Source organism: Acanthopagrus latus, chromosome 2 (assembly GCF_904848185.1).
Source record: "Acanthopagrus latus isolate v.2019 chromosome 2, fAcaLat1.1, whole genome shotgun sequence".
Classification (NCBI taxonomy): domain Eukaryota; kingdom Metazoa; phylum Chordata; class Actinopteri; order Spariformes; family Sparidae; genus Acanthopagrus; species Acanthopagrus latus.
In genome coordinates, this window is record NC_051040.1 from 6959612 (window position 1) to 6973297 (window position 13686).

Here is a 13686-nt window from a genome sequence, read left to right on the forward strand (position 1 = left end):
GATATAATTTCCCTCTGTGCAAACTGCATTTCAAGAGACTGGAGGCCACACACATATATTCCACACTGTGCACACACACACACACACACACACACACACACACACACACACACACAACCGTCCGCAGACACTCGTAGTCACACACAAGCGCGCAGCGTGTTCTTGTGAATTGAGGCCAAAACAAGCTGGAGGAGTGGAGTGGCAGTGCACACACACGCAGGCAGACAGTCCGTGAGGTTAGGCACAAGCAGCACTATGAGAGGCTGCCAACCTGAGGCCTGATGAAGCCTCTGGGAGCCTTCACACAGCCACCAGGAAATAAGACTAGAGCCCAGAGTGGAGTGCAGCAGAGGGATCACACACTTCTGCAAACACTTTGCACAACCCAGCCAGTCAGAGCAGCACTTTAAATACATGGAATGTGACTGCTGTAACGCTGTCTAAAATAAAATTATGACGATGTTAAAGTCAAGACATTAATCTTTAAGGCTGTTTCATTGTGACTTCGAGAACCAAGTCTGTGCTTTAACATCCATGATTCCAGGTTTAACTTGCAGTGCTTTATCATTTTAACATCAGCAAGTCATTACTGCATTTATCTCTAACTCATTAATGAAAATTTAACATGGTCTCTGCAAGTATCTATACTTTACTCAGCAATTAGGTGGATTTTGACTGGATTCTTGAGAGCAAAACAAAAAACAAAAAAGGTCGCTGGACTTTCAATGTAAATACAGCTTAAGATTTTCCTGCAACAGCAATACAATCCACTTGCCATAAGTTCATTCTGGAAGCAGATAAGAAGACAGAGTTTTCCTTTAACACCAAGCAACAGGGTAACAGGCAACCTTAGACTTGAAAGCTAAAAATATCTCCAGCATTGAGCCAAAAGCTGCCAATTATTTTAACATTTCCACACGACATTTGGTGTGACTTTGAAACACTGATGTTTAAAAATACAACATCCAGGAATAATACTCAATATGTGGAGAGATTCATGAAGAAAACAAAACACAGAGACGTCACAAGATGAATGAAAGGGAGAGCAGATTTAATCAGACTCTGACAGACCCCCAGCTTGTGTGCAAAATAGTGACTCTCCTGTCAACACCTACAACTGCGCACGCATCCATCATTGAGGCAGCCAGCGGAGTACATACAGCGGCAGGGTGCTGGGGACATGACTCCACACACAGCTTGCACTATCCAACATCTGTACCTTCAATGAGCAGCTCCTGTCCGTGGCTGCCCAGCAGGGTACGCGACAGAAAGGGTGCAAAGTCCACAAAGGTCTCTCTCAGCAGGGGCGCCACCTTCTCCAGGGCCCTCTCCAGCTTTGTAGTAATGCTGTCAAAGAAAAAACACCAAGACAGAAAGCCTTGATTTAGTAAGAGTGTAAGGGGGGTAGCATCGTGCTCTTCGATGAGCATTGAAGATTAGTGTGTATGCAGGCTGATGGAGCCCTGGTGGCCACAGAGGGTAACCAACAAATTTCAGAGAATGCAAACCAACCAGGATATCCATGAGAGTGTGGCTGCTGTCACTGCAGAGGTGACGGTTTTAGAGGGGAGAAGATTTCGTGTTGTGAAAAAACAAAACAAAACACATATTTCTGTTGCATTCAAAGAGGATTTCTCACCAGTTGTTTGCATTCTTTGTTGTGACGTGTTACCACGCTTGCCTATCGAATCACAGTTGCTGCACACTGCTGAAGGAAGTTCCTTATCTTACATACACTCGTTACATGCTGCTGCCTGACATTATCTAAGCACCTCAGAGGAACTGTGAGCTGGAGTCGTGCAGCCACACAACTCAGACTGCATACAAGCAGAGATACGACTCAAGCTGCAACGTATCTACGTGTACACACGCAGAAACGAGGCAACATGAGGAGAGTAGAGGCTTGTTTTCTCAGCTAAGACGGGCAGAAAGCAGCAGGACAGAGTAAAACCGGGAGAGGGAGGAAAGGAAGATCTGGTTTGGGGATTTGTATGACTGTTCCTTGTGTGTAGTCTTATCTGTCTTGCGGCACCCAGGGGAATCACGGCAGAGAGATGACAGACTAGCATAAAAGGCAGAGTGTGAGGGGACTTGGTGGCTAACATAAACGGTTCCTGCCTAAAACACTGGCCCGAACCTCTGAAGGCTGCCTGTAGTCCTGTCAGGGAGCTAAATGGTTTGAACTCAGGAGGGGTCAGTCCCTTTTATCAAAACTAAAATATGACAAATAAAACCATCATTCCATTCTTTTACTTAATGGATTGGGCTCATCAGCTAATTATATATTCATAAAATCAGTCATCAAATTCTGAATTCTAATAATATTCATTTGATATTTTCACCAGAATGGAAAATTGAGCTTGGATGTGTTTTCCCCTCTCCTCCAAAATTTAAGTTAGGGATCAGTGGGCTCTACAGGGAGATAGTACTATCATTGACTTCACAGTTACACTAAGTGATGTCGGTTACTGCTGCCATGGCAACTGAATCTTTATTCCTCCAGCAGAACACACTGAAGCAAAGCAAAGGAAAGACTCTGTAGAAAGACCTGGGCTCCCAGCAGTCGGTGGGAGAGCAGGACTAAGGACCTCTGTCACAAACTATCAGAGCAAGTGAGGAAGATGAGTCAAGGTCACAGCAAAGATGTACACACAGAAACACACAAAACACACACACACAGAAGAATTAGGTTAAATTTTGCAATCGTGTTCACACAAAAAACCCTCCCCTCTGTTTTCATTGTGCCAATTTGTATTGATTATGCAAGGGTGAAAAAAATGCCAAATACAAAATAAAAATTGTTGATTAAATTATTGATTAAATCTGAACATGTAGACATTGTAAATATCAACAAAAACAGACCGGATAAAACAAATCACTCAGTAAATAAAAATAGGAATTAAACTAAACAAATATTGAAAAAATCTTGTGGAAAAAATGTTAACGTTTATTTTAAGGCTCTACATTGTTTATGAGCATGTTTGATACCCAAGTCACTCTAAAAAAAAATGAGTTTACTAAGGGTGCCAGATAATGTCTTTACTAACGCAGGAATTACGAGGGTGCAGGAACAGAGAGAGCTCTGTTGTACCTCATGTTTTCGACTGTGTCTTCAGGCATGGGGGCCACCGTCTGCACGGCCGGCAGATTCTTGCTGGTGGCTCCGTTGACAAAGTTGGAGGAAGGTGCGGTAGAGGGGGCCGGTTCAGTCGCTCCTGCAGGGAAGACCGACAGATACATGCAACATTGGTACAATACAAGAATAATTATACAAATGTATTGTCTTTAAATTCTAATTAAATATACAGTGTGTGATTTTTGGTAGGGCTCCTCAGTCAAAATAGTAAAACAAAAGAAGTTATTTGATGATGGAGTGAACTAGTGAGGGATCATGGGAGTTGTTGGCTTCATTCTTTAAAAACCACCATTGCTGATGAAAACTATATGATGTAACTGATACAGAAATCAGATTGACAAACAAGGTAAAGGAAAGTTTTACATTACGTTTAGTCACATTCATCAATTTCTTTCATTACTCCGACAAAATGCACTTTTACCTTGAGTAAAATTGCAGATATTTCCAACATTGTTGGAAATATAACGGATACTGCAAGTACAAGTACTCAATCTCAATCTCATGCAGAATTGTTACATGTTATAATAAAAGTTATGATTACTTTACATTTAATATTAATTACATCAATATTAATTTCACACAGGGGTGAGGATTCATTTTTATTATTCATTTTATTAATTACTAAAACAGTTATTCAAGGATAAACTTTGTGACTGAATCTTAAAAAATATATACATGTTTAATGAAATTACATTTCAGTGTCACTTCCAAGGGCTTTGAATGTATGTAATGGCACATAGACTTAAATAATAATAAAAAAGAAAAAAAGAAAAAGAATGAACAGGAAGTTATCAAACCAGACACAATCTGGCTCTTGACATTGGACCTCAGCAGCCAGCAAATTTCAACCACGGCATACAAATGAAACATGGTACGGGTGTAAAATCATGCACCACATATTTAACTACAACCAAGTGCACCTAAGCTGACTGTTCAACCTGGTGCCAGCAGCAACATGTGGAACTATTTTGCTCACTAGGACGACAAATATGAAGAATCAGCCGACATATCAAAACAGCATCCGCAATAGATTTTCTACATATTACACATTGTATTGGTCAAATTAGGGTATCATGACAGCTATAATTTCAAGGTGAGCCCTGAGACACATCATGTGGGCAGCGTAAGCACAAGCATAAAATGATTCCAACTGTCCTTGTGAGAGGTTAAAACCAGAGCGAGTGAGATCATGGGGTTTGGGTCAGAGCCTGTGGCTTTAGCTGAAAGCACACTTTGACTTGGATAGATTTCTCACATTCCTGCAGAGAGGCTCTGAGAGGAGAGGGAGAGTTTTTTTCTTTAATGGAGCACATTAAAAAGGTGTTGGAGCTCCTAATGGTTCTCGGTGTTAAGTGGGTCCTTTCAGAGACCCAGGCTACAGGAGCCCTGAGGTGGAACCAGCTCAATGCAGCAGAGGCCGAGAAGAAGCAACAAGACGGTAGGGGGAGGGGCGAGGGCATGCAGTCAGACAGGATTCTTTTCACTATTGTAAAGGCATTCGTTTAATTGTATAATCAAGGTGGATTAACATGAGGTTGCTTGGTTTGGCTGCATTAAGAGGAATCTTAGTGATTCAAGGACAGCAGTTTTCATTTGGCAGTGCACTAACTTGAACTATAGACAGTGATATTAAGGTAAAGAGGGCCATCTAGTGGTAAGAACGAGCCCCTGCAGAGGCATACAGGATCACATGATCCAGCAGAGAGAAAAAGATTTGTTTCTATTCTTGGAATGGCATCAAAGAAAGAAAAGAAACAGATGATGAACAGTGATTACTCAAATTAAGCACTCAAATTGCTCTGAAGCAGTATTATTTGAAAATGAACCACATTACCATGTGGTATTTTAACTGTGTAAGTACATGCCAGTAACCTTGTGCATGACCTACCCGTGGTATTGATCATGCTTTTCGGGGTCGCAGAGGCAGCAGCAAAGATGTTGGGGGTGCTGCCAGCTGTCAGCCCGGCAGAGGTGCCGCTGCTGCTTCCCACTGTGTTAACTGCCAGGCTGCCAGGGGAGGTTTTCTTCACAGGCACCACCACACTCCTACAGGAAACACACACAAACACATAATATACTGCATTCACACATGCACAGAGAAAATATACCTATTAACAGTTTAAATATCTAAAATATAAATTAAAGAGTTAACAATCTGAGCTTTGACTGGTGCAAAGTAAACTACACTTGCAAAATGAATGCGTAAAAGGGCAGAAGGGTTGGAGGTTGTTGGTTTATGCACTCTGTTTAGCAAGTATCTTTCCTGCAAAAGTGAAAGACACTAAAACCCTTCTCTGCAGACACAAATCGTGATAACATCTTAGAATTATTCAGATACTGTGACCTATGACCCCGATGCAGTAATATATGGGAAGGAAGGAAGGTTACAGTTGAGCTCGATGATTTGAGTTAGGATCAGCTTCAGGAGGTAAGAAGATAAGCTTCAGGACAAAAGTTGTCATGATTTAAAAAATCACTTTTAGTAAAACAGCAGCTCTGATATTCAAACACAGGATCCACAGTTTCATTGATTTATGATTCGATTGTAAACCCTGTAATGCTTCGTTCTGAAATACCCTCAAGACCAAAGTGGATAAAATGAAATCCAATCACATGTTTTATAGGAAAACAAGTTGATTCGTAATGATCTTCATTGTCTCTTACTGTTCTCAGACCCTGCCAGCATGAGCATCCCCAGACGTCAGAACATTCACAAAGGTAAACATCCTGACCTGTAACTCTGTCTTTCAGCTTAACACATGCAGTGCAAACACACACACATGAACACATGATGCTAAAGGAAAAAAAACAGAGGGCAAGAGGCCAGTTACTACACTTTTCCTTACATCTACTCTTGTCACTGTTGGTCCTGTGCTGCGCCTGCTCTGCTCAGAAGAGCTGAAAACATCTCAGACCCTAATGAGAGGCTCTCCAGGAGCTACTTGGCAGTTGTTACTGAATTTGCATAGCCGCCTCTGTGTTTGAACTGACAGAACTATACGGCTCGGTGAGTATTAAACTGAAGACCTATCTGTTGGCATTTGCTCTGTGCATACATACACATTAAGAACAGCATCTGGCTTTGATGCAAAGTACATGTTAAGTGTTAGACACACCTGCAGATTATAATTCCTAAACTGATTACTTGGTTTATTTATTTATTTTATTTTTTTGAGAAACAGAAGCTTTGAAAGTAGAGATGCAAGAGATGGCACTGAGTTATTGGTTATTATTATAAGTCAGAACAAATCATGAATAATTGAACGCTGCCACTTCCAGGTTGCAGTGGCAGCAGATTTAGCAGGGCAGTCCAGACCCTCCCCAGGTCCCTCAGATTCCGAGTTTACCCAAAGCCAGGTGAGATATATAAACTCCTGCCTGTGTTCTGGATTTACCTTGGGATCTCCTACCAATGTCCAGAAAACCTCCAAAAGAAAGCACCCTGATCAGACTGTGTGCAGTAAAAGGGGAGATTTTCCCCACAAAGATATAGAGAAAGGACATTTGTGAAATAGATGCATGAGATTGTGATGCTGCTTTCAATGTGTACTCATGGGGTTGTTGAAGAACTGAACCAATTTTTTATCAGACACAACTGAAAAGCCTGATATTACAGTTTAAAAGTTGGAATTGTAATAGCAAATGTTTCCTTTGTTCTTGGACGATGGACTAATAATTTTTCTTAATCTTTTCCCTTTAAATATATAAAGTGAATTAATGCAATGAAGATTTCCCTGCAGGAAATATGAGCGGGGTAAAAGTACACAGAATGAAAAAAATACCCTGGTAGGAATGTTGTATGGTGTCTATGAGAAAAAAGATAATGGAAAATGTATCTATGTCACTTGCTCAGATTATGTAGATTTATGAGTAATATTAAAAATCCAATGGACACTCTTCACTTAAATGGGTCATAATTTCAGTTCCTAAATTTTTAAGTGGGAAACAGCACACATCAATATCTTTAGTTTGGAGGAAGCAATCACAGCTACTTACAAATTACTTTGTAACTGGAGATTTGACCAGTCTTGCATGAAAGATCTGATGTTAGACAGAAAATCTCTCATATCTTCCAAGTTACAGAGTTACAGCAGGACCTTTCCAACTGGTCAAACGCTTTTTCAGCATCAACTGATAACATTACTTCCTGTCAGCATGCACAAAATATGGAACAGAGTATATATCAACAGCAATGCAAATATATGGAAAACAACTTAATATGAAATCTTTTTTAATGATAATGTGATCATTTTAGCAGTGGTTTCCTCTCATATTTGAAGAAGTTACTGTGTAAAACACTACACTGTGCTAAAAGAAAATCAGGACAGAGCTCATGAATGAAACATGTAAAGAAAGGCTTGTGGAGTCTTGAGATGAAAGATACACTTGTGACCTTATGTTACAGCGAATGAAAGCACAGACACACTGGTAACCCACCAGACCTCTGTTCACATACAATCTGATTGGCTGAGGATTAGAGATGATGCAGTGAACTTGGCCCTGCAAGAGCTCCCTGTCAGGAGAGAGAAGGAAAGCTTGTCCTTATCAGGTCTGCAGTTGGCCTTTGGGTTTGTGAGGGTGCCAGATAATGTCTTGTCCAATCTCCGGCAGTTACTCTGGGTGACACAGGCCAGGCCTCTGCACTGTCACGAGCTAAGCCTACTGTCATCTGAAGCAAATCCCCAGAAATCCTCCCTCAACAAAAACAACACAGACTTTTACTGTTTTATGTAGTGATAACTGTTTCTATCCTCGGCACATTTCATAGTCAAACATGCAGAAATCCATGGGAAACAAACCTAAAACTTGGTCCCGATGTATTCCAGGCCTTTTTGTCTTGTTTTTCTACTATGCAGCCAATTTCTGGGAATTACAAATGCTATACTGTTTAATGTTATAGACATATTAGTGCTGTAGTTTCTCTCTATGGATAAAATATTTAAAAGTAGATTACATAGTTGCCTAGCTGACAACTACCTGACAGGCACTCAACACCAAAAACAGTAGTAAAATAATTTTTAAAACTAGCAGATCAAAATCGTCTCCATCACACAGGGGAGCAGAAGAGAGAGAGAGCCGGAGTAGAGCTTGAAAGCTTACTGAAGTATCTTTATCTCTGGAGATACCGCTGTGCTCTGAAGAACACTGATGACAAGCATCATTTATTTAGTAGATCTCTGTACTGCTCTCATCGACAGATATCTGAACATCACTGGCATGTTTTGATTGTTGGAACTGGGCATGAATTTGATCTTGTTTTCCAAATGTATCCTTTGCATCTCCCAGCAAAAGCCTGTCTGCCTGCCTGCTCTTGCACCACTGGCATAGCAGAGACGATACATTAGATCTACAGAATGTTGATAAAACATGAACCTCTTTTAATGAATAATTCATTAGGTGGGTGCTCATGAATCATGTATAGATTATCTAGCACATATCTTATTAATAGGATTGTCTTAATTGAGTTGCAGAGAATAAAGCAAGGATTAATCTTGGAATTAATATTAATGAGGTCTGCGGCTGTGGGAGACGACTGCAGCATAAAGTATAACCAAAGAAATGTTTCCTTTATAAATCCAATAGATGGAATCTAATGTAATAGTGCTTCATTCAGGAAAACAAGGTTAGATGCAGAGGAAATGCGCTTACATTCCACGCGCAAACTCAATTAAAACCAATTATGGTTGCTCTACATCATGGGAAAAATCAAATATGTATGGACAAACAATATCTTACAAAGATTCTTCAGAGACTTTTTTGGGGGGAAAAGGGAGAAAGGGAGGAAGTTAGGGATTAAGGAAGATACTGTATTCCCATCTGGTTGAACGGAAATCTGGATGTTGAGCAATTTAAACCCCTCCTCTGTGAAAGTCTTTGGTTGAGGGGCCTCTGCGACGGCTGCCCCTGTGCATTCCACTTAAAGCCATTTTTTTCTCTCCTTTTTTCTTTTTTGATGTTGTCACTCTCGATCTATTTCTGCCCTGACAGACAAATGAAAGGCCTGTCCATGTCTGGCAGCTCATTTCGCTGGCAGGTGGCAAACAATTAGACACAGCAAATGGAGGCTGGAGGGGGGGGCTGACATGAAAAGCATGAGACAAAGTTGTATATGTGGTCAGGAGGGTTTGTGTGAAAGCATTTCAAAAATAATACACTTTGCTGTGGCGACTCATTTCAGGCTGCCAGTTCCCATTACGGGTGTGAGCGGTGAGGGTGACAGGGCTGGCCGCGGTGTGGCGTGAGGCCGCTTCTGTTTAATCTGTCATCAAGGCCCTGGAGACCCCCACCCTCTCAGCTGTCCTCTCTCCACATACTCCTCCATCTTCTCCCCTATTCATCAGGCTCACCTCAGCCCAGCTCAGCAGCAGCAGAATGCATTAAAAAGAAAGGGAGGCCCCATTGTTCCCCCTGACTCACAGTGTCCTCTGCTGTCTCTCTGGGGCCTGGTTGTGATTACACAATACCAAATCAGCGATGGCCAGAGGGCAGGAGCAGTTTTTGTTTGTGCTAAACCAACTTAAATTACTTTCAGAAAAATTATGATTTTCAAAACTTTACCAACCACAGGGGATAGGGATCATGGGGGAGCTGAAGCTTGAAATCCCTGCAGGAGCAGGTTTGTAAACTCCAAAATCCAGACAGATTACTGTGTGGTTTTATCTAATCCAGGAATGTAAATAAACCGCAGCAGTGCCACAGTGCTTCACAGACCTTTTCAAACACAGGAATTCCTTGCCGTGGGGGATGAGTACAATACAAGTGGCCTGAAATGAATAATGTGTCGCATGCTGCTTAGAAACCATTAGTGGTGTACTGAATAACTTAGATAAACCCAGAGGATTAGCATCAGCATTTTACGCTTGCTTGAGTGAAAGCTCACATGCACACACACTTACATACATACACACACACGCGCATTTTATTGCATGAGATGTTTGCTGTCTATCCACAGAGAAATGTAAACCTCTGAGAATGATACTCAAACGTATGATGATTCATAATTTCCCTTATTTTTTTAACTGGTTTACTGTTTCAAGACTGTGTTCTTGAACGTTTTAGGTTCCTACTGCAGTTACAAGTAATGTACTGTATACTATACATCTTTATTGTCCATTTCAAGTTCTTACAAGGCAGCTGGATTTACCAAATCATCATGCAAATCCATCTTGCCAGGCTTGATGGATGCTTGTGGCTAAACACACAGGTGTTGAACCAATCAGTGTCTCATGAGGAACTCCAGGCAGCTACTGGCATGGTTTACATGCCAGCGAGAGAAGAGACTCTTCATTCCAAAATAAAAATTGTTGCTCCTCAAAAGGTTGGCACAGCTGTAACAGCATCAGTTGTATCAGAACTGGAGAGTAAATTTTACTGAAAGAAAAGCAAAGAACATCACTGAAGGCTTTTCTCAGTGGAAGATGTTTTCACTCTTCTCCCGACTACCGTTGCTAACAGTTTGGCTCTGCTGGCGGTAGGACTCTCTAACTGTTGATCCGACTGGTTGAAGTTAACCTTAGTAGACTGTGAAAAACAGATTGGTCTTCTCAGTCACTTGCCAAGTACTTTTTCCAAACAGTTTATAGCAGTGCCTTCCCAGATGGTGCTTTATAACAAACCATCTGGTGCGTCAAGTCGATATAGTTTAGTTTTGTAACGCAATTATTTGTATTGGTTTTCATTCATTTCTCTAAGGTATGGAAATCTAGTCGCAGTATTCCATTCTAACAATGATTATGTGACTTTAATTACAAAATGAATGCAGAGTAACTTTTCATTGTGATGGACAAATTTAATATAGTGTGTTTGATATATTGTCATTCAACTAGAATCCAATGGATACTTGGACAACAAGGGTTGCATAATAGTTAATTATGATGTAATGTGTACATGATTTGTCATAAATTAGCTAATTACGACACTTCCTCACCTGTCAAAGGAGTGAAACTGCATGGGCAACATGGCCTGGGCCTGGGCCTTGGCAGCAGGGTCTGGGTAGGACACAGGCTCCAGTCCAGCCTCCATGCCCTCCACTGGAGCTGCCACCAGGCTCTTCAGGATCTCCTTGACATTGACGCCCCTTTTGGACTGACTAATGCTGAGGATAGAGGAGGACGATTTCAGCCCCTCCATGCTGGGTGATTCAGACAGACTCTCCTGGGACTTCTTCACCTCTGAGGACAGTGTAGATATAAGCTCACTCATAGCATCCGGCCCTCCTGCACTGTGGTCCAGGTCTGACCCGTTAAGGATGCTGGCGACGTGCTCCTCCCCGATACCAGAGTCTGTGTGGGGAAGAGAGCTGTCCATGTGGAGGTCTTCTGATGGCACTGGATGGTTGTTACTGCCATTAAATGCTAGGGGTGTTTCTGTAGAAGACACACAAACACACACACACACACACACACACACACATTCACAGAAAATGGCACGACAGGCAGATACTACGGTTAGCCGTGTAAAAATATATACACACTTTTAGCAAATTTGACACAATTATTTACAAATATTCATTACATTTTTCATTTTAATTATATTTTTTTTCAAAAAACATTTTTTTTTGTTGTATTTTTGTGTTATAAGTTTGCTGATAGTTGTGTTATATTTTTCTCAGGTATATAAGGTATGAAAAAATATAACACAACCATTTTTTTAAAAATATCTTTTTATAAAAGCTCTGGTGCCATAATTATATGTTCATGTAAAACCAGAACATTTTTGTTTTATCAGTAGTTCCAAACCAAAAGAAGTTAGAACTATATAATGCTTGAACTTAGCAGGATAATTCAGTGCACAGTATGTGATTTTCTGCTTTTCAGGGTCAATTAATCGAATTCGAACAAAAACTGAAGAGGCGTGAGATCATATGGGCTGTTGTCTTTAATGTTAAACAACGAACCACTGCCGATGAAAATCTGTCTTAGGTGATTCAGGCAGGGTTGTTAACGGGTGAGGTCATGTTTGAAAGTTTTATCTGCATTATTTATAGCCAAGTTTGCCCACTTCCCTCCTCACTGATGTATAATCTGCTGTCTCCCTGGTTATAGTAAGAGGGGGCCACATGAAACACACTGCTTGAGTTCCATTTTATAAATGTGTAGGATAATGTCAGAACACTACTCAATAAAATATATAACACAGCTAGTTTTTGAATATTATAATGCAGAAATGTTACATATTGCCTTATGCCTTTCAGCGATACATTTAATTCAATAATGCATTCAATTATATTTATCAAGATATCTCAAGATATATTCAACTAAGTCTTATATGTCACTAAATTAATACAATAGCCTTTGTCAAGAGAAGAAAGAAATGAAACCCGAAATAATTTCATATCAATACTAATGCATTTCAGAGCTGGCTTTACATCCCTCGTCAAAGTAGATTTAGCTCGTGAAGAAAGAGCCATGTGGCAACGCAGCTCCTTAGATCTCTCTCCAGAAGCTCTGATCCTCTGGTGAGATTATCTCTCAGTTATTCTTCTTCTATGCTAATAAAACATGAATCCTTTTCTTCGGCTTCCTCCTGCCAAAAGCCCCGAGAGGCATCTCTACTTCACTGAGTTGAAAAACTGTGGCAGAGGAGTCAGATAGCTGCTCTATTATTTTGGTATGTAATATACACTGTACCTTCCTATATACATAGAATCCTGAGTCTGGACCAAGAATCTTAAAAATGTATGCATTGAAATGTCATCTATACAGCCATCGACTAGATCCAAAACACGCTGACTTTCCCTGAAACTGGCAGAGGTGTCTCTCTCGATTTTGGTTCATCCTGATCCAGCGCTTACCTAGATGCAAGGCCGGCCATATTAATATTCATCACATGCCCCCTAACGAGGTCAGCGGGGCCTGATTTAGCCAGCAAGTCGTCTGGTTTCCTGGTCCATCAGACAATCGTCTGCCACATGCCGTCTGGAAAATTCCCCTATTTTCTGGTGAAATTTATGAAGGCGGCAGTGTGCCTCTCTCCTCCCAGCAACCTCTATGATCCCATTCTCCTCTGGTGGATTGCTTGCCTAATGGGCACTGACAGATGGGGCTGAAAATAGCAAGCCTGGCTCCACTGCCCCAAAAACCCACAGTAGTTGGTCAGCATGCTGCTGCTTTCCCATCTTTCAACTTCTCACTGCTCATCTTCTTTTTCTTCGCCTTCAGTGTGTTCTGAGTGCTCCAAATTACACGTTCATATTTCCTCTGGCCTCCTCCTCTGTTTCTTTTATTCACTTCACCTTTTGTCTGAATGGAAGTTGATAAAGTATACTCACTCATGCGTCTCTTAACAGCAAGTTGGCATTGCACCACATTAAACCTTTGTAGGCAGCCTCTGATTTCCTTTCATGTGACTTAATGCATGATTTATGACTTGAGGCAAATACTACCTTTCATTTCATAGAGAACGATGATGCCTATTCAAGTTCATAACCACCATCTCCAGCCCCAGTCTCCATTTGCTTCCACATTTAATTCTGTGCGGTGCAATTAGCAGAGCTCATGAATAAATCATACGTGAGTCAGTGAAGTGCAGGCAGGGTATCCCTGCTATTA

The 13686-nt window shown here is 41.0% G+C and overlaps 1 protein-coding gene across 6 annotated transcripts in view; it reads right to left on the reverse strand.

Annotated features, from left to right (window-relative positions):
• nbeab (neurobeachin b) overlaps positions 1–13686 on the reverse strand; it is a 221184-nt gene that overhangs the window by 106290 nt on the left and 101208 nt on the right. For all 6 annotated transcript variants that reach the window (XM_037079753.1, XM_037079762.1, XM_037079745.1 and 3 more), the window contains exons 29-32: positions 11064–11502; positions 5025–5182; positions 3092–3215; positions 1220–1347 (exon numbers count right to left, since the gene is read on the reverse strand). In XM_037079753.1, coding sequence (XP_036935648.1) covers positions 1220–1347; positions 3092–3215; positions 5025–5182; positions 11064–11502 — 849 coding nt within the window. The remainder of the gene's footprint in view (positions 1–1219; positions 1348–3091; positions 3216–5024; positions 5183–11063; positions 11503–13686) is intronic.